This window comes from Podarcis muralis, chromosome 3 (assembly GCF_964188315.1).
Source record: "Podarcis muralis chromosome 3, rPodMur119.hap1.1, whole genome shotgun sequence".
NCBI classification, from domain to species: Eukaryota; Metazoa; Chordata; class Lepidosauria; order Squamata; family Lacertidae; genus Podarcis; species Podarcis muralis.
The window spans coordinates 84608954-84636387 of NC_135657.1; the positions used below are offsets into that span (position 1 = coordinate 84608954).

Sequence of the window (27434 nt, forward strand, 5' to 3'; positions counted from 1 at the left end):
TTGATGGGCAGAATGATAAATTTTAATCTCTAAGTCCCAGATTTACAGCATGTGACTGCCTCCGTCTTGAATTGTAGATTAACATAGAGGGTGGCCAAAGTGTTGGGATTTAAAGAGCCCTAATGAAAAATGGAACACAATTCAGTGGCACAGTTAAAGTTATCTGGGCACCGGGACAGGGAAGCTGAACTCTGGTCACGGATCCTGAGACTCCTGCATTGCAGGGGGTTGGACTAGATGACCCTCAGGGTCCCTTCTAACTCTACAATTCTTTAAATCTGTGGTCGCCCTTAACTGCTGGCTCTCAACTTCTACTCCTTCCCCCTATTTCTGGTATGATTTCTATGCCTCCCTGCTCCACTGTCTTAAGTGCTCTTTTATTTCTTGCCAGAGAGGCCCCCCGGGTCCACAAGGCCCCCCTGGCCCGCCAGGCCCCCCAGGAGTTCCTGGCATCGATGGCATCGACGTAAGTTTATTTTGTGCATAAAGCAGGACTGTCTTCCCCGCTCGAGGAATTCCTCCCTGTAGCTGTCCCTCTGAGTATACAGTATTGAGCATGTGACACTTGAGTACGGCAACTCTCCGTAACCCGCTGCTAGCCGGCGGAAGGAATTAGTTCCTGGGATTTTGTGCCAAGAATCCTAAATGTGCATTCCGAGACTCATTTCACGAGGGGGGTGCTAGTGGCTTGAAGTAAATTGGCATATATAATGTGTTTCTTTTAAATTGCATTAGGGGCTGTGTTCAATTAGTATTTATAACAGCAATTCTTCAGTCCTAGCAATCAGGGATTTCTTCTAAGAATATCTGAATAAAGCTTTTGCATATGGAAATGTGACAGGTTTAAAAAGTATCCTTACTTTGCTGTTTTCCTCTTCTATTCCTCTAGGGGGACAGAGGTCCTAATGGGCCCGTGGGCCCTGCGGTAAGTGGCTGATAGCTCTTGTCATGCTTTTATCAAAGGATTCATAGGTATCGCCTCTCTTCTAATGCCTTAATTTCCTCCCATCTCCAATGCGTTCCTGCAGGGCCCAGATGGAGAACCAGGTAGACCAGGTGTCCCTGGATTGCCAGGAATACCTGGGGCTGATGTGAGTAGATTTTCTTCTTCTTTGGGGCTAGGCAGAACCTCTCTCTGTGAAATGTTGCTACCAATCTGAAAAGCCTCTGGTTGTAATAGCAAGCCAGGGCATTTAGCCTGAGCGGGATATTTCCAAGTCGAGAGACGGTCCCTTCTGGAGCAGAGGCAGACAGGGGCTGGGCGTTTCTAGGGGAGTGGCAGGGGAATGAGCAAAGCAGCTGATGCACTAAGCTTCTGAGAGAGGATTCATTCCTCCCAGAATTCCTTTGAATTCAAACAGGAAAGGTACTATGTGCTGCAGCTGCCCTCCTTGTTTAGGGCAGGGCATAGCAGCAGGAAAGGGAATGCAAGGCAGGGATCCAGAGGTTGCTTGGGTTGGATCAGCACCTGGCTCTGATCCATCTTTCCCCTGCCCACTGACAGTTTTGCAACTTGTTAGGACAGATTTCTGAGAGGAGCTGGGACTGGGGATAAATTAGGAGATGTATTGCAAGGCCCCAACAAGGCCCCAAAGCCAGGTTTTGTGTGTTCCTATACCTCATAATATTTTGTCTGAGAAAGCAAGTTAATATTTCTGAGGTTTGTTCCCCACTTTACATTCCCACATTTCAAATGGGGTTTCTGATTTTTTTGGAAGGAACACTAGCAGATGAATAATTTCTTTCAAAACAGTGGCAGAGATACAGGTGCTAATTAATTAATTGTACACCTGGTTATTGTGAGCTCATGAGAGTGAGCTTTGAGCTTGTCATATGTGGTGCCCTCCCCCTCTCTACTGTGTAGAAACCTATGTGGCACAGGTCATATTCTACACATGATTTTTTTCTTTTAATGGCAAATTGTAGGACATGCTTGTGAACTATGCAGGGCCGTCTTTAGCAGATACAGCCATTGGGGGGGCGCAACTCTTCATGTCGTTGCGGGAGAGTGATCCCCCAGAGGCTTGGGAGGGAAGCTGCATGCCCGCCAGCCTTATGGTTGGTGGGGCACAGCTGGCGGGCGTGCAGGGAAAGGGGAGGCCACTGGCAAAGCCACGCAGCTGCCCCACTTGCTGGGGTGCCCCTGAGGGGCCGGCGCCCTGACACGATGCACCACTAAGCCCTATGGGAAAGACGGCTCTGGAACTATGCCCGTATAAAGACTCCAAGTTACATGGGAGGATAGCTAAGTCGGAAGAGCATGAATGAGACTTAAAATCTCAGGGTTGTGGTCTTGAGCCCCACATTGGACAAAAGATCCTGCATTTGCAGGAGTTTGGACTAGATGACTCTTGTGGTCCCTTCCAACTCTGCATTTCTATGATGTTCTGCATACAGCACTTTGTAAGCATGCAAAAATGCCCTCAAGTGCATGCAAGGTTGTTCAGCAGAGGTTATTTCTTTTGGGCCACCATCTTCAAACCTCTTTCTCCAGAATAATCAAAAATATATAGGACTGCTGTAGTATAAGTGTTTGACAAGATATCCAGAACCTTTTAAAGCCTTTACGTTAATTGTTGTTAATTCTAAATAATGACTGAGGAGGCTGCAGTCCAACACAAGTTGGGTGTGCTTAAGTCCATTTGTTTCAGTGGGTTTCAGCATATTTTAGTTGTTGGCTTGTGGCCTAGTCTGTGGTGAAAAGACACACAAACTGTATTTGGGCAGTTTGCCCAAATACAGACCTTGGGCAAACTGCCAAGTTCCACAGCACAATCCTGTGCCTATTTACTAAGAAGTAAGTCCCACCGTCTTCAATGGGGCTTCCTTCCTAGGTCAGTGTGTTTACAATTGCAGCCTCAGGCTCAGGCCAGTTTGAATCTGGATAGCATCATATTTTAGAACTTTTTCTGGGACTGTTTTCACACTGCTTTCTCTTGGGGTTGTTTCCAAAAAGCTTCCTTCCTCTGATGGGAAATGAATCCTACCACTACTAGAGGAAGGCAACTTTCGGATCCAACTGCAACACTCACGTGCAGACACATGAATACATGTACACACACACGTTATACTGAGCTATTTATCTTGTTTGGAACTTGGCACATTTTATAAACAGTTCCTTCTTGTGAACTAAAAGGTAATTGTTACTGTAATAAAAGTATATGCTTTGTTCCACAAGGGATTGACAGGCCCTGATGGATCCCCAGGCCGTGCTGGTCCAAAAGGACAAAAGGTAAGTTTAAAATCCATTATTAAGTTTTCTTTCAGTTTTTCTTTTTAACAGGACTTTTGTATTTTGATTTTGTTCTGTGAACTGCCCTGAGACCTCCTGGTATAGGGCGGTATATAAACAACAACAACACAGTCGCAAATATCTGAAGATACTTATTAGCTGTTGATTAGTGATTTTAATATTATGGAATATTATGGAAAGTTCCCCACTATGTCCCCCCACCTCCAACATGAAAACCTATTATTCTGCTCACTATATAACTGGTTTTAGACCCTCCCAGATAATATACATTTTATTTTTTGCAGGGTGAACCCGGGTTGCCTGGAGGCCGTGGACTGCCTGTACGTAATAGATTTTTATATAGTATCTATTTTAAAAAATCAATACTATGAATTTCTTTTCAGCTTTAGAACAGTAAAACAAAGGCAAGAGGAAAGCAGAGTGGGGGAGGGGAGAACCAACCCTCTACTTTCATAATCCCCGAGGGAGTTTCCAGTCAGACTAAAATAACACAAGAGCATAGAAAGTAGAACTTCTATCTGGAAATCAGTAGAGAGCAGATTTAATTTCTTCGCCTCCTTAGCCTTTATATGCCAACCTTCAGAAACTGGCCTTTAAAAACAACCTCTGTAGTATTTCATGGTCGAAATTGCTTGTGCTGACAAGAACAGGGGATTTTCTGATGAGGATCCGAAGGGCCTTGTCCAGAGTTCTGGGATGGGGCTTTTTAAAAGCCCCTTCCTGCTTCTGCCCCTGAGGCTATTAAAAAAGACCCTGATCATTGGAAGTTGGTATGGACTCCCCCAGAAAAAGAAGTATTATCAGCATGAAAAGCTGTGCTTGGAAAGGAAAACTGGCAGCCATTCTGTTCATAGAAACAGGAGCTATTAAGCTATTGTCAGGTCCTATTTACAGATTGACCTTATCATGATGATGTTTTTTATTTTTATTATTTTATTTGTACCATGCCCATCTGACAGGGTTGCCCCAGCCACTCTGGGCAGAATGTTATACTTCTGCCATAGTCTTCACCAAGGAGCTCAGTGTTAAACTCCTTCCTTCAATTCTGTATCCACCACAACCCTGTGAATGTGGCAAGCCAAATATCACCCAGTGAACTAATGGCTGAGTGAGGAGTTGAACTAGGGCCTTCCATCTCCTAATCCAACACCTTAACTGCGCCACATGGGTGTTCATGTGGGCTTTACCTTGCCTTTATATTTGAACTGTTTATATTTGAACATATTAGAGAGACAGGAATCCAAAGAGTTCTTTGTGTGAGTAGAAAGTGTTTCTGTGCACAAGGAGAAAGGAGCTGAACAAAAATGGCCTTGGTGCAGAATTAAAAAACAACAACTCACCCTTTATATTCCCCTGCCCCACCCATTTTCAAGTCATCGACCAGCATATTCAGGAGGGTTGGGAATGTGTAGCAAAATATACAGAAATAAATTAAGTATACATCAAACACTAGTTTACAATATATAAAACTAATAAAAGATGAATCAAAACATTTATAGGATGTGAACTCCTGTGTAAACACACACTTCTTAAACTGCAGAACTGAGGAGCCACCAATAACAAGGCCTTCCTATGTTGTGCAAACCAATGGGAGTGTTCCTCCCATTTCAAATATGTTCGTCTTTCTTTGGAACTGCGGCAAAGGAAAGGTTAAAGTCAGCTTCCCTATGTGCCACAGTACTGATCCTGCTTGGGGTCCCATGCAGCAACTATTTGCATAACAATAGGTGCACACACTGCATTGACAATAACACACTGAAACACCATGTTTATTTTGACCTTCAGAAACTGCAAAAATTGAAACCAGAACCCTGTAACTTCTTATGACTTCTGTTTCTTTCCAGGGGTGGAGGAAGGGGGGTCCGGTGGCTGTGGGCCACCCCCAGTGTCACCACTGGGGGGGGGGACAAAATGCCAGGCGGCACTTACTGTGGGGCCTGTAGCATGCCCAAGCCACCGCGTCTGGTTTGGGCATGTACAGGCTCCGCGCTGGCCCCACGGTCTGCCCACTGCCTCCCTGCCAGCTGAAGGGTGGCTGAGTGGGAGGAGGCAGGCAGACTCTGGAGGCCCTGCAGTGCGCCCCGCCCCTTCCTCCACCACTGGTTTTTTCCTATTCTATTTAATATCATTTACATACAGATTACTCCCTAATTAAAATATAGATGCCTAAAAAATCACTGTGGCTTCCAATGAATATTAAAACAATAGAATGAAACAAGGGAATTGTATGTATTTAAAGAAGGCAAAGGGACCGAAATAACCTTAGTGAGTGTTAGGAGAACATTCACTAATAACACTTGCTCAAAAGTGTTCAGGGTGGCGTTGCTGCATTCCTTACGAGCCTTTGTTTGTTTGTTTGTTTTAAACAAAATAAATGATACATGGAGATGTGGATAAATAGGAAAGCATGCTACTGGTGTGAGAGAAATGTTACCGACAGCAGTAACATGAGTGCAATGCTGTTTGTTCATAATGAAAGCAAATTACTGTTGTTTGATAGAAGGCAAAATTAAAGGTGGCTGATGAGAAGGTTCCTACAGATGCCGGTTTCCTAGTGGAACGATTTAGCAGAGCATGTGGCGAATGATTGCACGGAATAGATTGTGATAGCTGCTAATTTAAGCAAACTGAGTAGAAGAAAGTCACCCTGCATTTCATTACTTGGGGAATCAGAATAACAAAAAGAGAAACCAGTGGAGATGCAATATAACACCGAGACATTTTAGGAAAGATCCAAGCCTAGGGATCTTTGGGGGTGATGTTAGCATATCCTGCACTGCCACCAGCTAGGCCTCGCCGTCAGTCACCCAAAGGAGAGATTTCTCGTTTAAAATGTTCTGATGTACAGCCTGGCACTCAACTAGGCCTAATGACTACCACAGACATCAACTTAATTATCTCCAGTGCCTATGCAATCCAACACTATGTGACTGGGAGTGGCCACCGGGACCACATAACACTGGTTCTGAGAGATCTGCATTGGCTCCCAGTACGTTTCCGAGCACAATTCAAAGTGTTGGTGCTGACCTTTAAAGCCCTAAACGGCCTCTGTCCTGTATACCTGAAGGAGCGTCTCCACCCCCATCGTTCAGCCCGGACACTGAGATTCAGCGCCAAGGGCCTTCTGGTGGTTCCCTCATTGCGAGAAGTGAGGTTACAGGGAACCAGACAGAGTGCATTCTCGGTAGTGGCGCCCACCCTGTGGAACACCCTCCCTTCAGATGTGAAGGAAATAAGCAGCTATCCTATCTTTAAAAGACATCTGAAGGCAGCCCTGTTCAGGGAAGTTTTTAATATTTAACGCTGTATTGTTTTTAACACTTGATTGGGAGCCGCCCAGAGTGGCTGGGGAAACTCAGCCAGATGGGCGGGGTATAAATTATTATTATTATTATCCTCCCTAGCATCAGGGCAGGACCCCGAGTCACCAGAAGATAATGAAGGCAGTGGCAATTGCAGTTGCCTCACCTAGTGCTTCTCTTCATAGCTCCAGGCTGAATGAGTACTGGGTGACTAGAGCTGTCTTGCTTCCAGTGCTGCCACCTCCCTACCATTGCCCATCTTGGCTGTTGCCCCGCTACCACCCGTCTTTGTGCTCTGAGGCGAAGCCAACCACAGGGCTCCTTTCCCAGGGCCACCCCCCTGCTGCCAGCAGAATGGTCCTATAGGTTCCCTCACCCAGCTTCTTGAAACCGTGCATCTCCGCAAACTTGAGCAGAACATTACTTGCCCCTTTGGAAAACGTGTGCACTTCTGTTTCCTAGCATCGTTATGGCAGAGGCATTGAGCTTTAGAAATGTTAAGTTGTACCTTTAAGCCTAGATTAATCTATAAAGAAAATGGCTGGAATTGTTCTTTTAATAAAAAAAGGTTCTCTAAATAATGATTGACCTATTACAGGGAGCATCTACCTCCAAAGTAGTAAGCTTAAAACTTCATGAAATTGCTATCCATCCCAAATACCCAGAGAGCTAAAAATAATGCTTTCATTATTCCACAGTTTGGAGGGGGTGGAATCCATCTTGTTATTTGTTCTCTCATTTTATTGTTGGAGTGCTATGAAGTCAGAATATACTAAAAAACTAAAATGTGCTATATTTTTCCCCCTTCAGGGTAAAGGTATTTCTGGATCTCTAGTAAGTAGATATTCACCAACTATCAGTAGCATAATAAAATAATACACTTTATCTTCAATGCAATACGTCTATTGCTAATATTTTTAAAAAACAACCTCTTAAGGTCTGTTTAGAAATCCATTTATTCCTTAGATAAGGGTGGCTGTTTATAAAGAGTTTAATCAAATCAATGTCTTTTCAAATGTAGGGTCCGCCTGGTATTGCAGGACTTCCTGGTGAAGTGGGCAGAGTTGGGCCACCTGTGAGTATATATCACTGCATATTTTTTAAAGATCACTGATCTAAATTTTCATGTTAACTAATTAAATTCCCCATACTAATTATGCATGTTTAGGAACAATGTTTCCCAACAATGTCTGGCACATGAAGGCTAACCACGTTTACCTTGAAATAAGGGCTGGATAGCATGGTGGAAAACTTCCCAAATGGTGTATGCGACTGGGCACGCAAATGGATTTCCATGCGGAGGTTTAACTGCATGGTGGTTACTTTTCAAGATTCTGAGTGGTTTTGTATGTAATACGGGCTTTAGTGATGGTGAATGAGGCATCTTTAGTTATTTAATAGCTGCTATCATCTCTGAGCACTTCAGTAATAGAAATTACCATCCCATATCTTTTCGATGTACTTCTTTTATGAAAGAAACAAGGGCTATAGATTACTGTAGCCTCTGTTCCTCCTGTCATGTAAAACTACTTTTATATTCTGTGCACTAGAACTCTGAACTTAACCACATTGTAAATGGTCTCCTCTGCGATTGCTACAGCCTTATTTACAAATAAGGCCAGAACAAATATCAGTTCTGCAGCTCACTGATATACACTTGTGCCACCTTCAAACTATTTAGGGTGATCCTGGAAAGAGAGGCCCTCCTGGAGTGCCAGGCCCCCCCGGCCCCATGGTAAGTTCAAGATACTCATTTTATTATACATTTATTAAAATGTCTGTTTCCCCAACTCTTTCAAAGTGTGGAGGCATGTTTCTGTGGGTTAGAAGTAGCATTATTTTGTTGTGACATTCCCTCCAGTGGTCACAGTTGACCTGGTACGGTACTGAATTTCAAAGCCTTCTGAGTAAAGGAGTACAAGAGACTTCTTTTCATACGTGTTTCCATTTATGCTGGTGGAAGCGGGAGGCGAGGTCTGGGATCATGCACTGTTTCTGGTACAGAAGATGCCCTGCTTCACCAGAGAATACACTCTAGACTTTGACGAGCCATTTCACAAGATTTCGGGGAGGACTCAACATCCACCTGGCCCCCTTCTAAGTTGTGATTTGTTCTCTAGCAGTGTTGGAGGATATACAGATAGTGGCCTATTTGTGCGGGGGTTATGTTCCTGACCTCCCAGCACATCAGCAGAGCATTCATAAGCTCATTCCGCCCCGCTCTGTCCCTTTTCCAGCCAATTCCAGGTCACTGTGATACGTGGTTGCACATCAGTTGGACGTGCGTAAATCTGACGTTGCCTGTACTATGCTCTTTGTACAGGTAACAGGGTAGATTGACAGGTCTGCTTGCAATCTCAGTCAGGTAACAGTCCATATGAAATCCAGTTCGCCTTTATGTTTGGTTACCCATCTACACGGCAAGGCAAAGTAAATAGCTAAATAGATAGGTTGAGCTCTTTTACAAGGTTGCATTCCAAGTGCATATTCTCCTTTGAGAAAGAGGTTGCAGAATGTCCCTTAACAAATGCACAAATTAAACACCCAGTGAGGACCTGCCTTGCTTAATTGTGGTGCATTTTGGCATAGAACCCATAAAGAGAAATCGTATGAATGTTTAGAAATGTCTGTCTACCTATGCACCCACCCACCCAATCTACCCACCCACCCATCTATTGCTCTTCTTCACATCTTCAGCAGAAAATACAGATGGCTTTGGGGCGTAGGGGAACAATGTGGATTTCTGAAATCAGAAAATTGGGGACTGTGTTGAATCTGCCTTTTGTTCATTTTCCTGTTATGCTATGCCTTTAAAAACAAAAAAACAAAAACTGTTCTATTAAATCTCCTTCAGGGAACAGTTGGACTTCGTGATGGAGATCCACTGGTAAGATATTTATTTTACCTTTTTGGATGAAAAAAATGCTTTTCTGTAATAGTTTCTCATCCTTAACTCAGCTTTTGGGTTTTCTCTCCCCCACTCCCAGTGTCCCAATTCTTGTCCACCTGGCCGATCAGGATATGCTGGGCTAATGGGCATGAAGGTAAGAGAACTGGTGTTCTTGAATATGTTGTAATTGTGGATGCATATTGAATACACTGAGTTGCAGGAATGGAAGGCAGCACACAGAAGCCATCTTTCTTTTCCCCTCCTCCCGTTCTGAACCTCCTATGTACCCCCTGAAGAGACCTTCTGAAGATTGGGGGGGGGGGACTTGCTGACCACCATAGGCTTTGCTATACATGGGGCTGTAGTGGGAAGAGGAAATCACCCAAAGTCAGGAGGAGGGGTCTTGTGGGAGCCTGGTACATATCAAAATTTTAAAAGATGGTGATTGTTTAAACCTACTAATTAAACAGGGCTTTGCTCTTATGCTTTAGGGTCACAAAGGAGTAAAAGGAGAGGCTGGTGAACCAGGAAAACAAGGCCATAAGGTAAATGGAATAGAATACTAGGTTAAAATGATTTGGAAAGCCAATGGTTGAAAGAGGAATCATGTTTAATTTTGTTATGCTTTTAACAAACGAAAAGAACAGTAGCTTTCCTCTTAGATTTATTTCCCCACCATTGCCACAGCGCTTTTTTCTGTTTTAATCCCAAACAGCTTTGATGTCTTCTCCAAATAAGGCAGTTTCTGCATGGACTTCCCTTTTGTGTAAAATATAATGTTTTGTGTACTGCACATAGGCCATATGAGTTGCAAGTACACATTGATCAATAACACTAATAAATAGTGCACACTCTCTCTTACAGGCTGAGGCCACAATCCTGACCTCATTTACATGGGAGTAAGCCCAACTGAATTCAGTTCGACTTACATCTGAGTAGACATGATTAGGTGTTAGAATGTTCTATAAACTAATTTGTTCTTATTTGTACTTATTTAGGGCGAGGAAGGTGAACAAGGAGGAGTAGGTGATGTTGGCACTCAAGGCCCACCAGTAAAGTATTTCCTTTTAATTAGCTTTTTATTCGCATTATGTTATCTCTAATGTACAGATGTGAGAAATGGTACTATTTATTCCTTTAATCCACCTGCAAAAGATTCATTTCCAGCTGTTCAAACCAGGTGTGAACTGACACATTGAGATGACGCAAATCACAGCTATGTTGCCTTTTTTTTAAAATTATCATATGTTTAGATCTTTCCCGTCTGTTTTTGTTAGGTAATGTTCAGTAGCTAGAGCTTTTTAATTCTTGATTTTATTAAAAGTAAACTAACTTTAAAATCTATGTGCCTAAAATAAGAAGCACTTCTTATAATCAAAGGAAGATCTGAAAAGGTCTTTTTTAAAAAAGTATATTATCTAAGGAAATACGGTATGAAAATTTGCATATATAGGATAACTCCACTGCGCAAAACTGCATACTTACAATAAATTTTGCATTTCAGGGACCTCAAGGGTTAAGAGGTATAACTGGCATAATGGGACCCAAAGGTGACAAGGTAAGTAATAGCAACGATGCCTTTATCATTTTAAATGATAACTTTATCATTTTAAAGCACAGGTGTGCTACCCCACAACACTGTCTGCCACTGCCTGGTACTGTGGGAGAAGACTCCTGTCAACCCCCAGTAAACTAGATGGACCAAGAAACCATCTTTAGAAATGGAAAGCAGAATAGCTTATTGTCCATATGTGGTGCTCCTCTTTAGCCTGTCAACTCTCTGGCACACGTGGATCTCATTTTCAGAAAACCAAATTTACCTTTCTGATTTTCAGAGGTGTTCAGAGGTGTCCTTGAATACTTTGAATCTTTTATTGACCAAGAATGAAACACTATTATTATAGCCAGCGTACTAATTTTATTGACTCACCAGAATTGCTATTTACTATTACCCTTCCCATTTACTCATGTTGCTACATCAGATTAAATGTGTATATAAAGGCTTTTTCTGAGGTACCGCTTCTTGATTACATTACATATTCTCTTCTACTATTGCTGTTTCTTTTTCCTTGCAATTGTCTCATCTGTAAAGCATTCTTGCAGCAGTTCCATAAAGGACAATATATTTTGGTTCAATTCACTATAATTCTGTAGAATAGCACACTCATATGTTACGTGCAGGGCATTGAGAAATAGTTGAAGACTGAAATGACCTGCAGTTGAATATATTCAGAGGAACGGATCAATTGCTGCCCAGCATGATCCAACAGAGGCACAAAGGTTCAGTGTGATTTTGATGCAGACTTTACTTTTGCAGCGTGATTACCACTTTTCTGTGGTTAACTCCCAGGTTGCATTGGTAATCTCTGAATTTTGAAATCACATGTGTTGCTAGATCTGATGGAGGTATATCGCTGACATCATAACAAGCTTTCATGCCATGGATCACAGCATGAAGGAAGACCCATATGTTGTGGAACATCTTTATAAAGACTAGTGGAGTATAGTTCCACAGTAACAACTGCATAACAAATCCTTGGTGGCCATTCCAGCTCTTGATCTCAGGTGTAAAGGATTGAGGGTTGGAACGAAATAATGGCAAGTGTGAAGCTGCTGTCTGCCCTATTAGCCTCAATAGAAAATACATGTGTGTGCAGAATATTTTAAAAGCTTTTATATCTTAATAATCCTTTGTTTGTTTGTTTTTACTGTAGGGTGCTCGGGGTCTTGATGGTGATCCTGGTCCCCGGGGTCTTCCTGGGCCCCCAGTAAGTTTCTTTGTCTTATCAGCAAGACCTCTAAGGAGGATTCACAATTAAGCACATCAGGGCGGCTACCCTGGCATTCACATTTAAGGAGTGCCTATCTGAGTTTTCATTCTTTTAAAAAACCTCCATACGGTAAATCTCAATCCCTTGTTCCCAGGCACATGAGTTTGGCATGTGTGGGGGAATTGGCTGGCCTGTAGTAATAAATATATTAAATAATGTAAAGATTGTCAGGATACCAAAGTATTACTCGCCCACAGATGTGGCTGCATACTCTGTCACTGCATGATTCATTGCTTTTTTCGTTTCCTTTTTGCTACCAGCCTCTGCTGGGAATGAGCTGTTGTTGTGCTGACTGTTCAGTATAGCTAATTGGATCATTCAGTTATTCCTGAGGGGAGGGATTGTGGCACATTGGTAGATCACATGCTTTGTATTCAGGGAGTTCCAGGTTCAAACCCTGGCATTTCCAGGTAGGGCTTGGGTCAACTGCTGCCTGAAACATTGGAGAGTTGCTCCTCATCACTATCGCAGTGGTGAACTGGATGGACCAATTGTCCGACTCAGTACAGTGGTACCTCATTTTCGAACGTCTCCTTTGACAGACATTTCGGTTTTCAAACACCGAAAACCCGGAAGTAAATGCTTCGGTTTTTGAATGTGCCTCAGAAGTTGAACATGCCTCACGGCTTCCGCTTAGTGCAAGATCCTGAGGCCTAGCTGTCGGCTTTTGGGTTTTCGGTTTTTGAACGTTCCAGAACTCAAAACCGTCTTCCGGAACAGATTGCATTCAAAAGCAGAGGTACCACTGTATCAGGAAGCTGCCTACATTCCTGGGTTGATGCAGAGATAAAACAGAATTTCCCATTCCCAGAGGAGGATCACCTGCTGTACCTCTGCATGTCATTACACTTGGCTCACCTCCTTCCAGTCCAGAGGTACTCTCAGAATAGTGTCTCACACAGAAACAGAGCAGTGCACAAGTGCTGCGATGGGAGAAGTGAGGTCAGCCAGAGCCCCTCGTGATCTTAAATTGGGGCCATCTTTTATAAAGTTAGTTATTCCCACATGGGATTTTCATACAGTCTATGTGGAAACATCAAATTCAATTTTCTCTGTTCTTCAAGAAGATAGCAAGAATGAGTTTTCAGTAGTATGAAACATACTAAACAAACATAAACACCTCATTTAAGATACTCCCAATGTTTGTGATGCATAAGTATAAAATGATGATGGATATTTTGTATAAAATAAGATAACATTGTCTTTTATGTCTTCACATGTAAACGTAACCATTTCATGATTGGCTTATTGTTTCAGTTGTGTTTTATATTATGAGCCCTATTTCACCTAGGAAATCCTTACTGAGGGTGCAGTAAAACTCCTGGAGCAATTGACACATAGCTAAAGAAGACCAGAATTCCAAAGCCCTACTTTCTGTCTGTCTGAATGATTTCTAGGCTGTCTTTCAATGTAAAACTCCCACGGCGGGATGCAATCAATAATTTAAAAAGTAACAGTAAAATAGTGTACAAAACAAATATATAAGCACAGAAACTACAGCCATAAAAACTAATAAAATCTAGTAGAGTTGCCATAAAACCAGAAACAGTTATCAAACATGCTGAAATAGCTACTCAAATAAAAAGGAAAACATATTTGTTTGGCTCCCAAAGAACAAAAGGTTTAGTGGCTGGCAAGTTTCCCTGAGGAAGTCTTTTATGTATATAGATGTGCTTCCCCCGTATGCATTTATAAGCTTTTGGGATTTACAGTAAGCTGAAGATTGGCTTGGCTTTGATATTTCCCCCCTCGTCCAAGAATGAGGGACAATGACACACAATCAATTCATCCTTGTCTAAGAAATGGCCCTTCTTGACCTGTTATCTTGAGGCTTACATCATAATATGCAGTTACAGTAACTCTTTAGAAACATGGGAATTTACCTTGCCTTTAGCCATCATCGTTCACATAACTTTTATTTAATTATGACAAGGAATTGCCAGTTAATGTGCTTAACATTTCTTTGCAGGGTGATCAAGGACAAAGAGGTTCATTGGGAGAGGCAGGCCCCAAAGGCGAAAGAGTGAGTTCTTATTGAGTTCCAGTGGATGACTAAGTAATAATGTACCATTGATACCACAAAACTACCAGGCCCTCTGCCTGGTTCCCTGTAACCTCACTTTTCGCAGTGAGGGAACTGCCAGAAGGCCCTCAAAGCTGGACCTCGGTGTCCAGGCTGAAGGATGGGGTGGAGATGCTCCTTCAGATATACTGGGCTGAGGCCGTTTAGGGCTGTAAAGGTCGGCACCAACACTTTGAATTGTGCTTGGAAACGTACTGTGAGCCAATGTAGATTTTTCAGGACCTGTGTTATATGGTCTTGGCATCCACTCCCAGTCACCAGTCTAGCTGCCGCATTCTGGATTAATTGCAGTTTCCGGGTCACCTTCAAAGGTAGCCCCACATAGAGTGCATTGCAGTAGTCCAAGCGGGTGATGACTAGATAACTAAGGGCCTTGTTTCCATACAAGGCGAGCCTGACCTTGGGCCTTGGGTTCAAACACTTCCCATTCTCCTCCCCTCCTCCCATGCCACTGGAAAGAGGTATAAACTGTGATTCAATTTCACTTTCTATGATTTCTGGCTTGTTAGATGTGAAGCAGAAATTGTGGTGTAAAATGAACTCGGTTGCAAAACAACTCAACTTCAAGCCATGGGTTAGGAAATGAGTTTGTTTTAATAAAGTAGAATTTATTTGCAACCACAGTTTCTGTTTTATATGTAGCAACAAGCTTGGAATCATGGAAAGGGAACAATAAAATCGTAGAGTTGGAAGGAACCAGAAGGGTCATCTGTTCAAGTTCCCTGCAATGCTGGAATCATTTGCCCAATGTTGGGCTTGAACCCATGACTCTGGGATAAAGACTCTTGTGCTCTACTGACTGAGCTATCTCCAAGCTCAAATGTATTCCTCTTCCAAGTGGAGAGAGGAAGGGGTGCCCTTGACCACGTAGCATTACATGTGAATTGCCCCATTGTGTGCACGAACATTGAAATAAAATGGGAATAAGGTAGTTTAATGCTAATACACTTGACTTAAGTTATTCGAGAGGAGGCATTCACCTTGCTTCGTTCAAGTGTGCGTCCCTTAATATGACTGTAATGTTCAATATGCTTTAATTTTCTTCCTTTTTCTTAGGGTCCTGAAGGTGTTAGAGGAATTAGTGGTCTTCCTGGGCCTAAAGGAGAAAGTGTACGTATAGTGTGATTATTATTAATCATAGCATTTGTCATTTACATTGCTATCATGTATTATGAAACAAGTGTGATTTACATAATGGCAACATGTTACAGAAGATGTTACTTCTTTCTCAAGGGCTTACCGGGAGTTGATGGCCGTGAAGGGATCCCTGCCATGCCAGGAGCAAAGGTACTTAATTCATTGTGCTGTTTAATTTATATTTTCAAAATGAACTGCTCACTTCCATATTGTGTGGATTAGGAGCGAAAATCACAGAGAATCAGTTCAGATTAGGTGAACTGATAGAGAACAGAACTATTAATTATGCTTAGCGATATTATTTCTCTGGATCCTTCATATTCAGAGCCAATAACTGACTGGTGTCTCCAAAGAGTAAGAGTCTGCCCCATCAAGTTGCTCCTAATACGGTGTCTCTTGACCCCACCCACAACTCCTCCCACCTTCCCTATACTAGCTCTGCCAATGGAGGCTCCTCCTCCCATGCCAGTGGGCGCCATGATGATAGCTAAGAGGAACTTCTGTGAGAGGTGTGGGCAACGTTTGGCCCTCCCATTGTTGGTGAACTGTTAACTCCCATCAGAACTAGCAGACATGGCCATTGGCCAAGGAAGATGAGAGCTGTACTGCAGACTGTGCTCAGCTAGGACCACCAAGTTTAAGGGAGTGTCCTATGTTCTGGCACTTTGGTCTAACCAGCAGCTACCTCCTTATGTTCTAATGGAGCAGTCAAATGCCAAATTACCCCTTGTGTCACACATGCATGAAAGGAATCCTTCACACATATGCCTCCACCAATTAACCCTCCCCATTTATTTCCCATTTAATTAAGGTAATTCATTGCTAACATTCATTTCCCTTCATATTGAAATGCCCAATTTTCTCCCCTTGATTGGACATGGCAGCTCTCCAGTCTTTGGGGTTTGCACACAGGGCTGCCTCATGGGAAGCCATGTCCTTAGTGAGCCCCAGATGTTGATGCTGTGCAAGACGCCAAACCAGTCAGATCTCCACTTAAAGAGGCGGGACATGCAGAAAGCAGAAGCGTGCTAGTTAAATTGTATGAATGAGCCACTTTTGTCAATGGTGAGCCAGTCTTCTGCTCCTACTGCATCTTCATGAAGAACACGACAGTCACTCAAGTTGCACCTAGCATTATCTGTGGGTGTAAGCAGAGAGCAAACCTTATTTGCCTCTTTTGTACACCCATACTGGTTGGGGATGCGGATGGCGATGTGGGTTAAACCGCAGAGCCTAGGACTTGCCGATCAGAAGGTCGGCGGTTCGAATCCCTGTGACGGGGTGAGCTCCCGTTGCTCGGCCCCTGCTCCTGCCAACCTAGCAGTTCGAAAGCACGTCCAAGTGCAAGTAGATAAATAGGTACCGCTCCGGCAGGAAGGTAAACAACGTTTCCATGCGCTGCTCTGGTTCGCCATAAGCAGCTTAGTCATGCTGGCCACATGACCCGGAAGCTGTACCCTGGCTCCCTCGGCCAATAAAGCGAGATGAGCGCTGCAACCCCAGAGTCAGTCATGACTGGACCTAATGGTCAGGGGTTCCTTTACCTTTTTACTGGCTGGCTGAGTCTTTTGGTTAACTCCCAAGTACTATCAAGTTGTTAACAACCAGAACAACAGTGATATTACATTCCTATAAGTTAGCGGTTTGGAAAAGGATGCCACAGTGTTTTTTTAAAAAAAGATACTAACTTGTTCGTTTGGGCTTTTTTCTGAATAGCAAACAAGCAGACAGTTTGTACTACAACGATTTTCATTTGATTGATGCAAGCATTTCCTTCCAGGGTGAACCAGGAAAACCAGGCCCTCCGGGTGATATAGGAGTTCAGGGACTGCCAGTAAGTATTCTGTACACTTTAAATGTAAAAAATAGTTAAATTTACAAGCCAGGCTGAAGCTTATTAAGCCTTCATTTTCTGTAATGACAGGAATAGTGAGAGTCTGGGGGAAACCATGAGGAGCGGAGCCTTTAAAAATTAGGGTGTAGGTAGCATGATTCAGTTTTACTGGGATGATCCTGTTTGTGTTAATTGCATACAGAAAGGGTAAGTTCCAGGATTGTCATGGAAGCTTTAGAGGGCACCCAAGCTAGGAAGCTAGATAAAAATGTTGATGTCTCTCTTTAAGAGAATAGAACACGCCCACTTCCTCACCATTTCACCAAGGTGCAGCCCCGCCATGCTGTCTCCCACTGCTCCACCCAGATACAACTAAATCTAGTGCCGCCTATGCAACATGATGATATCATCCTTGCAAGCATATTATGGCTGTGCTGAATGTATGTCAAAGACTGTTTGGCTCCTGAAGTTTTCCTACATCTTTTGTAATGTATAGCATAGATTAGTTGCATGTACTACTATCAAAATTTGTTATTTTCCTTATTCGGAAGACCACTTTACCACAATCTCTCGCTCTCTCTCATTCCAATTCCTTGTGCCTCACTATATTCCTAAGGTGGGATGAAACTATAAGGAAACCAATAGATCAATCAAATAAGATAGTCGCTGTTGCTGAAAACTAGGCTCTGGTATGAAAATCAATGCGTTTTCATAGCATGCTTTTAGGAACCAACTTAAGCATGTGCTTAAAGAGCATTCCATGTCCTTTGGAGGGGGAAGGTTAATTATGTTGGCACTAGTTTGGGGTGTTTTTTTAAATGGATTTTGGCTCTGTTGAGACATGCTTGTAAAAGGTCCAATATAATTCACTTGATGACATAGCTTGGCAAAAAGAAACAGTTCCCAACACTATGGGAGACACTCCTCCAATGCAGACTATAATTGCCCGAGGGAGCAAGGAATATTTGCACCTTTTTAGTACATAGAGCATTACAAACATTTTAAGGCAATGTGTTTACTTTTGTTTTAGGGTTTACCAGGTTCTCCAGGAGCAAAAGGTGTTGCTGGACCACAGGTAAAGTATTCTAGGCAATCTGGGAAAGACTCCAGGTGTATTTTTTAATTATTATTCCACTCTTTCTCCAAGATAGTGGCACCTATTGTGATGTGGCTAATTCTCCTTGTCTCCCAACAGGGTAATGCAGGTCCTCCTGGGATCCCTGGCTTGATGGGGAATTCGGGTAAACCTGTAAGCTCCTTTCTTTCTCCAGATTCATTTTATTTTTTACTAACACTTGCGCATTTTGTGCAGAATCAGTTTTAAAGCACGTTCTGTTCTTGTAATCATGTTAAACAGGGAGAACAGGGGCCACAAGGAGAAAAAGGGCCCATCGGACCCAGAGGCCCATCGGTAAGTACTTGTTCTGCTCTATCTTTAGGTTCTGGGATTTCAGCTATAGGCCAATGATGGAGGAAACAAGGTCTGCACAAAAGGTGCTTGTGTTATTTGCCTGTGACGTAAACTCTTTTAGCTTTCACATCAATTTCTTCCAGTCCCAAATTAGTTGTTCACATTTGCCTCACATTTGCCGAGTCATAATACAAATAAACTCAGCCCAATATTCCGTAGTGAGTTAAACACTCCAGCCAAAACCATGAAACATGTCAGTAGAATTATATATGAGAAGCTGAACACTAGTCTACAGATAGGGACGCGGGTGGCGCTGTGGGTAAAACCTCAGCGCCTAGGACTTGCCGATCGCATGGTTGGCGGTTCGAATCCCCGCGGTGGGGTGCGCTCCCGCCGTTCGGTCCCAGCGCCTGCCAACCTAGCAGTTCGAAAGCACCCCCGGGTGCAAGTAGATAAATAGGGACCGCTTACCAGCGGGAAGGTAAACGGCGTTTCCGTGTGCTGCGCTGGCTCGCCAGATGCAGCTTGTCATGCTGGCCATGTGACCCGGAAGTGTCTGCAGACAGCGCTGGCTCCCGGCCTATAGAGTGAGATGAGCGCACAACCCTAGAGTCTGGCAAGACTGGCCCGTACGGGCAGGGGTACCTTTACCTAGTCTACAGATCCACATCATGCAAAGCTTTCATGGTCCCTAGAGGGACTGAAGACCCTTGCACACTATGCCAGAAGTTCTGCTGTGAACTGAGGATGAATTTCAGCTGCACTGCATGAAGTCTTAGCCATTGTTTATGACAGAATGGAAGTGTGATATTTCTTGGAACCCTCTCAAGAACCTGGCCCTGGGGCTGTCCCTGACTAAGGGTCAGCCTCTCAGCTACACCACTGTGTCCAGACTTCATTCAAAATGTTTGGTGCTGCCACCTACTGTGTTAGACAGAGAAGTAGGGTGCCCCTTTTATATTTTATTACCCCATGAAATAATAATATAGACATTATCCTATATATTGGACATATATGTTTAATTATGCATTAATCGTTTACCCCATGAATATCCTTGAATATACTAGTACCTATAATTTTACATAATACATAACTGTTTATTGTACATAATACTATATACCATGCAACTATTAAATATGCATTATCAGCTCATTTATCTGATTTAAGAACGTTATGCCTATCTCATGCATTATTGTAAACACTCATGAATATCCATTAATCACTACCATCCATAATCTTACATTCAGACATTACCTGAAATATCTCGTCAACATGGAAGTGCATTTTATACCTGGGTATTTATTATTCTGGCATATCACATGAGAATCATCACCCCCCTGTATATAACCCACCCCCGTATCACGTCCATACTTGTGGGCCATGGCTTGATTTAAGGTAGGTTGAAACAGGAGCACCTCTACCATGCAAATGTATGGTACAAGATTAAGAAATGGGTCCTCAAATGCATGTTTGGGTTAAAAGTGGGTTCTGGGCCTGAAAACATTGAAGATACTTGATCTACACTAAACACAAAGGGTGAGATATATTTCTTTGGAATCCACATAGACCAATACACAGGCACATTTTCAAACCTAGTATGCAAGTGATGTTCTAATGAAAACCACTTTCTGGAATACGTAACATCACAGGTTCACTAAATGGTGTTATATAATCCTCCCTGCCGGGACTGTTAATACAGGCTTGCTGCAGGGATTCGTCTTACCCAAATGAAGAAAGGCGATGGGGGATCAAAAGTGAAGTATACTTAAGGAGACAGTGCACTATTCCTGAACACAGAACAGTGAAAATGTGGCAGTGGATTTAGGGAATACTGCTTGCCATCTTTCTGAAAACCATTGTGCTCCATGCAAAACTGAGTTGCATAGAGTAATAACTACCAAAGTCAAGGGATTATTCCTTTGCTTTATCTTTCAGCTCTGGCTACTGACACAATAACTTCATTTTATTTTTTTTCAGAAAAACTCTTTATTTGCAAAAATTGCAAACTGTTGGTGGCTTTGAGCAGAACTTGTTTAGATATACTTGGCTATTTCCCAAATTCCTTTCTCTAAACTGATGCCGGTCTGAATGTTTTTGGACAGCTCTTGGTTAATAAAGAACAGGGTAGTTCCTTAACCGGATAATGCAAGATAATCTTCTAAACTATGTTTTTAATCCTGTAAAATGCAACTAAGGGTTTATAAAATCAGCAGTGCGTAGAAACCGGAGCTACCATACTGTGTTAATTATTAACCATCCCCACTGCAAGTTCTGGAAACAGTTCAGATTAGACTCTGAACATTCTAGTTCTAGTGACCAGCATGACATCTGCTAGATTTCTGTAAGCTAATAATGGTTTGCATAAGCTGATAGATGTGCAAAACATTCTATAAATCATGCTTTCAATGAGAAACGTGGGGGAAACACTGCTTTACACATTAGTTTACACCGATGGTTTCGTTATATCTATAAATTTACAAATCATTCTTAACCATCTAGTGGTACCTCAGGTTACTGACGCTTCGGGTTACAGACTCTGCTAACCCAGAAATAGTACCTCGGGTTAAGAACTTTGCTTCAGGATGGGAACAGAAATCGGGTGGTGGCAGCGAGGCCGCAGCGGGAGGCCCCATTAGCTAAAGTGGTACCTCAGGTTAAGAACAGTTTCAGGTTAAGAACGGGCCTCCAGAACAAATTAAGTTCTTAACCCGAGGTACCACTGTACTTACTTGGAAGCTAGACTTCATTTCAATGGGGCCCACTCATAAGTAACTAAACTACTATAAGTTTACAGCCATACAGCCCAGTATGGTTAACTTAGAAGCAAGTCCCATTATGGTCAATGGAGCTTCTTACTCCCAGAGAAGAGCGCCTAGGATTGCAGCCTTAGGGTCAAACTGCACATCATGCTTAATGCATGACAGGCTGCTGTTTCTCTTGCTTTTCTTAATTAATTGCAGCTGCAACCCCCCCCCCCAGTAGTTCTCAAGAGTGTAGCATGCAGGGAGGGTAGGTGTTTCTTTTCCCAGCATCCCCAAACTCAGTGTAGTTACAAAGTTTAGTAAAAAGTTCACATTCTATATTAAAAAGTCGTTCTTCATGATTTCTTATTCTTCCAGTAAGTTTCACCACTTCTGTGTTTTTCATTAATTTTAGTTGCCAATCTTGTTTAGTTGGAACTGCTGCTACTTTCCATCCCATCCCTGGGCATATACAGTGGTACCTCTGGTTACGAACTTAATTCGTTCCGGAGGTCCGTTCTTAACCTGAAACCATTCTTAACCTGAGGTACCACATTAGCTAATGGGGCCACCGCACTGCCGCCGTGCAATTTCTGTTCTCATCCTGAGGTAAAGTTCTTGACCCGAGGTACTACTTCCGGGTTAGCGGAGTCTGTAACCCAAAGTGTTTGCAACCTGAGGTGTTTGTAACCCAAGGTACCACTGTATCATTCTAGCTGCTGTGGTAGCATACAAAAATAATTTCCTTTGTTCTCTTGGTACCTCTGAACCCAAAATTCCTATATAAAGTGCAGTTTGACTCCTTGTCTGCATGCATCTCCTCAACAACCTGATCAACAGAACAATCAACTTTTACCAAGTACTTGATCAGTACCTGGTTCATGGTAACATGATTGGCCAACCGCTTGAATCGCTATACTTTCACTTAATTTGATATAGCTTCGTTCGGAGCATTAGAACCATCTTCCCAATTGTTATGATCTGCTGCACAAGGGGAAAAGAACACAGATAAGATCAAGCCTTTGAATCACTGTAACGTCACAAGTCAGGGTACTGTAATCTTACAGCCAAGCTTCCTATATCTTAATGTTATAGATCAAAACATATTAATAAAACATGTATTTCATTGTTCTTTTTACCAGTTGACTTGAAGCTTTGCTTCGCACACACATTATGGAAATTGGGCTATATGATTATCGCACTTCATTTCTGGTTAAAATCTTTGAAAGCTTTCATTTTATGCTAAATTGCTCCAGAGTATCAAATTTTAAACTTCAAAGTGTCAGACATAATCAGTGATAATGCTTTTTTTTAAAAAAAGAATCAGCAGCAGTAGTGGTATAAGCAGATTATTTGTGCTCTGTTGGGCACAATGGCCCATTCTTGGCCTCACTCTACCAGTCTTTGCCAGTTCTTTTCCTCCATTGTTTCCACTCTGTTATTTTGCAGAGATGCTATATATGGATCAGATGTGCACCTTCCCCCAAAAGCAAGATGACTATGCTGTTAAAATGGAGATATTTTACAGTTCTTATGGACAATGTTGTTGTTGTTTAGTCGTCTTAGTCGTGTTCAACTCTCTGTGACCCCATGAAACAGAGTATGAAAAAGCTTCTCCTTTTTTATGTCCATGGTGTTTTCTTGGCAAAATACTGGAGTGGTTTGCCAGTTCCTTCTCCAGGTGGATCACATTTAGTCTAAACTCTCGGTTATGACCTGTCCATCTTGGGTGGCCCTGCATGGCATAGCTCATAGCTTCTTGGAGTTATTCAAGCCCCTTCGCCACAACAAGGCGATGAAGGGGCTTTGGGACAATACAGTACTTCAGTTTGGACTTTGATGAGGCTTCACAGGAACGGGGCATCACCATAGTGGGACAGCTACCAAGATCACCTCTCTGAGTACCCTCTCACAGTTGGAAGGGCAACACTGATGGACTGAGTGCTCTTGCTTGAATTTAAAAAAATGTATTTAAAAAACAAAAGGCACATCAAATTGTGCCCAGAAAATGGGGGCTGAGGAGAGGGAGATAAACATATATAGCCCACAATATGCCAGGGACAAATGTGGCAAGAAGCCGCTACTTTGCAGTGGCCTAAAAGTTATGCTCAGGATTCGATTCCCATCTGTAAACAATAACTGGGAAGCCTACATGCATGCTTGCTATCCTGCATGTTCATCCTGGGATGTTCTCAGAGCACCTTCCCTCTAAACTGAAAAGCTCCAAATGTTGTAACCATTCCTGAAGTGAGGTGACCAGAATTAGGGTTGCACCATAGATGTGTACAATGCCGTTACGAAAACGGCAGTTTTGTTTTCAAACCTTTCCCTAAAGATCCCAAGACAAGCATTGTGATGCAGATGCATATCTAGATATGCATTACCTCCTTATTGGCTGTGCAAGAAAAAGAACCTGGCCCTCTTCAGTAGGGCAGCTAGGTGTAGACTTTTGACACCTGAAGAACAGATGTTCAGATTTGATGCCACAACATGTTTGGTGCTATGCGAATGAACATGGAACACACTCATATGATCTCTCCTCATCTTGAGCACGGTGATCTCATCTCTCTCTGGTTTATATTAAATTGAAGGAGAGAGCATAGAAGCCCAAGGCTTCTAGTAGCCGACTGTACTTAGACCCTCACACCACGGGTTCACATTCATGTGAATTGTCAACCTGAAACAAGTTCACACGATGTGCAGCATTACAAAATGAGATTTTCCTAATTGAAACTCGAAAAGATGTGAGCATATAATAGATTTTTTTTAAAGCACATTAAACTGGAACTGCTAGCCTGAGCAACCTAATTTTCCCTACCAAAAATATTAGTTTTTTCAATTGCATATCTTATGGTGATAAACAGAAGAAGTGATTTTCAATTTGTTCCAATTTTAATTATGTTCACATGAATCTGCATCTAGAGGCATGTTCAATAATCATGTTACAAAAGTAACTAAATGGAGCTAAATTTGTGGAGAAGATTAATTAATTTTCTGGGTCACCTGAAGGTTTTTTCCAAGCCTTTCTAAAAGCTTCTCATGTTAATGACATAAGAATTTTATAGAAGCAGTGACTGGAAACTTACCCAGTTCTGAGTTCTTTTGATCCCTCCAGGATACTTAATTATTTTCCAGTAAGTTTCCTTGCTTTGCTTTGCTTTGCTTTGCTTTGCTTTGCTTTGCTTTGCTTTGCTTTGCTTTGCTTTGCTTTGCTTTGCTTGAAAAGCCATTTCATGCAATTTTGAGATGCGGCATAACATGTATTTCATATGTAGCTTCATCTTTTCATTGCTCCGCAACCTGTTGTGTTACAGTTTCCTTACCAGAATATTAACATGAAAGCTAGGATTACACCTACCCACAGTGTTGCATGTTAAGTCAGTTCCAATGATGTATCACTGTTGTCAGATTATGCACACACTCATCTAACTGGTTGATAAACTTATCTTTAAAAGTGATACAATAAGAAAGTAATAAGAGCCTGCTGGATCAGGTCAGTAGACCATCTCGTTCAGCATCCTGTTTTCACAGTGGCCAAGGCGATGCCTCAAGGAAACTTGCAAGCAGAACATGGCCAGAAAAGCACTCTTACCACCCAGTTTCCAGCAACTGGTATTTAACCATGGGAACCAAGCATCCTCTATGAAGAGATATTAGGCTGCTCATACCCGAAGAATCACACTTGAGCCTATGAGCGTGTGCTTGTCCTGTGTGTTTATACATGTGTGTTTATGATGCAGAATGAAATGGTAGTATTAGGAACTACCTTCTTCTAAGTTGGTATTTTGCTTTTTAGCTGACTATTAAAAAAAAAATATTAAGTAAGCATTGATGAAACGATTCTTCATTTTGCTGCCGGAAAATGCTTTAACAATGCCTCCTTGTTTTCTCAAAGGGTAGCAGAGGTGAGCTGGGTCCTGCTGGCCCTCCAGGTCCGCCAGGTAAAATGGTAAGCAGCCAGTGTCTACTCCCATCAAATTCATTTTTATTTTTTCAAGAGTTTATGCTTTCCCCTTAGGATCTGTAGCAACCTAGCAGTTTATGCAAGAAGCTGAAGATGCAACATGAATACGATCATTGTTGCCTTCCCTCTTCCCAGCTTGTGACTCTACTAAGACCCACATTTTCTTATTTGAATTCTGTAAAATTCTACTGGGAACACATCATTTTTAATGCAGTACTGTGAGGAAGAAAAGTGGATATCTCTCTTTGTGTATTGCCTTAAGATGGTGAAGTTAGCTGTCGCTTGTGTTATTAATTTAAAAAGGAGCAGGAATAATGAAAGGCCAGTTTTTTCTTTTTCCTTTCCTGCTAGCAGCTACCTGGCATTAATGACTACTGAGCGTGAATGCCTTCTTTGAAATGACTCAATCTTCATTTGCATGGTTTCTGCTCGAAGGGCAGGCTGGCTATTTGGGAACTGAAAGAGCTCCCTGTTAGAGAGGAATGCTCACACCATAGGGTCAAGGAATTACAGCATCCTCCTCCATAAAGGCACAAATATTTTAGCAGATGTATTAAAAGTCTAGGAACTGCTGTTTTCTGGCTGCACTAGATTATAGCAAACTGTCAGCAACAATTTAGCAGAGTCTATGGTTCAGAAAGAAAGCACACAGCCGGCTGTTCTTATTACTCTCCATAGGGAAAGTGTAATGTGCTTCTCAGAGGCTGGGTCTCTTTATCAATGGTTCTTTTGTTTAGTCTAAAAATTACCCTAAGAATCTGCCATCTTTGTTTCCACAGGGTGGCGAAGGTGACATAGGCCTCCCAGGTTTACCTGGGCCTCCAGGATTGCCTGGTGCTAAAGGTGACAGGGTAAGCATACAATTTGCCATAAGGAATTACTGCAGCTACCCTTGGTCTAATTATTTTCTGAAGCCACTTAAAGGGGGGAGGGGTTAAGAACTACCAATATTGAAGGGGTGGAGAATCTGGGAGCCTTCTCGACGTTGTTGGACTCTTAACTCAAGCCCATCCAACATGGCTCACGGTCAGTGATGACAGGTTGTTTTCCAAAATCTAGAGGGCCAAAGGTACCCCTGCCCTGAATTGCTATGTATAGGTTTCTGCCTTCAGGTCTGTGAAAACTGTTGTGGTGGTAGCCAACAAGTTCCTCACCACCACCCGCACACACACCTTGGTTTATTTTTTACCCTTCACCTCACCTTTGCTGATGTCCACTAAAAATTCCTCCTGATATTACTGCAACTATCTTAATTGAAATCCTTACTTTAATTAAGGGCCCCACTTCCAGTCACGCTATGACTGATATAAAATTGAGCCTAAGAAGGGATACTGTTCCCCTTATTAGAACCCCAGTTCCATCCTACGCTGCTACTGCTTCATAGGTGCCAATTCTATAGGGCTGAGTTGTCTTCAGTCTGCCCCACCTCCTAAGTCTGCTGGGACAGGACTGAGCCCCCTCCCCAACCTTGCAGCACTGGTCCTCGCTTGGGTAGTGGCAGGTCTTGCTGGGCCTCGCTTGGGTGGCAGTGGTTCTCGCTGGTCCTCTCGGGTGGCGGCAGGCCTCACTAGGCCTCCTCCTGAAGTGCAGCACTCGATGCACAAGACGGCCACTGCAATTTTGGATGGAACTCGGTGCCTCTCTACCCCTTTGATTGTTGCTAAGGGTTTTCCAGATTATTTCTGAGGTTGTTTTTGTTTTCTGTTCATTAGCGTTCTCTCCCCTGTCCTTTCCCACTCAAGCCTCCAGTCTTTTCCTTTTGCACCCCTGGGTAATTTTAGCTTTCACATTCAAAGTCGCTGGTTGCTTAGTTAGCAAATTAAGGAAAAATCTTAGCTCTGACTTGATTGTCAAGAAGATCATTCTCTCTCTCTCTCTCTCTCTCTCTGTGGGAAAAGGCTTCTTAACTTCAGCTGTTGCTTTCTTGTAATTCTTTGCCTTGTCTGTGCTAGGGGATATTTGATGTTCTGTCAATGAGCATTCATCAT

General features: G+C 42.6%; 1 protein-coding gene across 2 annotated transcripts in view; it reads left to right on the forward strand.

Moving 5' to 3' along the window:
- Nucleotides 1-27434, forward strand: part of COL9A1 (collagen type IX alpha 1 chain) — an 89436-nt gene that overhangs the window by 45047 nt on the left and 16955 nt on the right. For both annotated transcript variants that reach the window (XM_028722686.2, XM_028722687.2), the window contains exons 8-30: nucleotides 392-466; nucleotides 890-925; nucleotides 1029-1091; nucleotides 3179-3232; nucleotides 3538-3573; nucleotides 7366-7389; nucleotides 7577-7630; nucleotides 8237-8290; nucleotides 9410-9442; nucleotides 9543-9599; nucleotides 9937-9990; nucleotides 10444-10497; nucleotides 10950-11003; nucleotides 12160-12213; nucleotides 14246-14299; nucleotides 15416-15469; nucleotides 15593-15646; nucleotides 17277-17330; nucleotides 18361-18405; nucleotides 18526-18579; nucleotides 18688-18741; nucleotides 25378-25431; nucleotides 26226-26297. In XM_028722686.2, coding sequence (XP_028578519.2) covers nucleotides 392-466; nucleotides 890-925; nucleotides 1029-1091; nucleotides 3179-3232; nucleotides 3538-3573; nucleotides 7366-7389; nucleotides 7577-7630; nucleotides 8237-8290; nucleotides 9410-9442; nucleotides 9543-9599; nucleotides 9937-9990; nucleotides 10444-10497; nucleotides 10950-11003; nucleotides 12160-12213; nucleotides 14246-14299; nucleotides 15416-15469; nucleotides 15593-15646; nucleotides 17277-17330; nucleotides 18361-18405; nucleotides 18526-18579; nucleotides 18688-18741; nucleotides 25378-25431; nucleotides 26226-26297 — 1197 coding nt within the window. The remainder of the gene's footprint in view (nucleotides 1-391; nucleotides 467-889; nucleotides 926-1028; nucleotides 1092-3178; nucleotides 3233-3537; nucleotides 3574-7365; nucleotides 7390-7576; nucleotides 7631-8236; nucleotides 8291-9409; nucleotides 9443-9542; nucleotides 9600-9936; nucleotides 9991-10443; nucleotides 10498-10949; nucleotides 11004-12159; nucleotides 12214-14245; nucleotides 14300-15415; nucleotides 15470-15592; nucleotides 15647-17276; nucleotides 17331-18360; nucleotides 18406-18525; nucleotides 18580-18687; nucleotides 18742-25377; nucleotides 25432-26225; nucleotides 26298-27434) is intronic.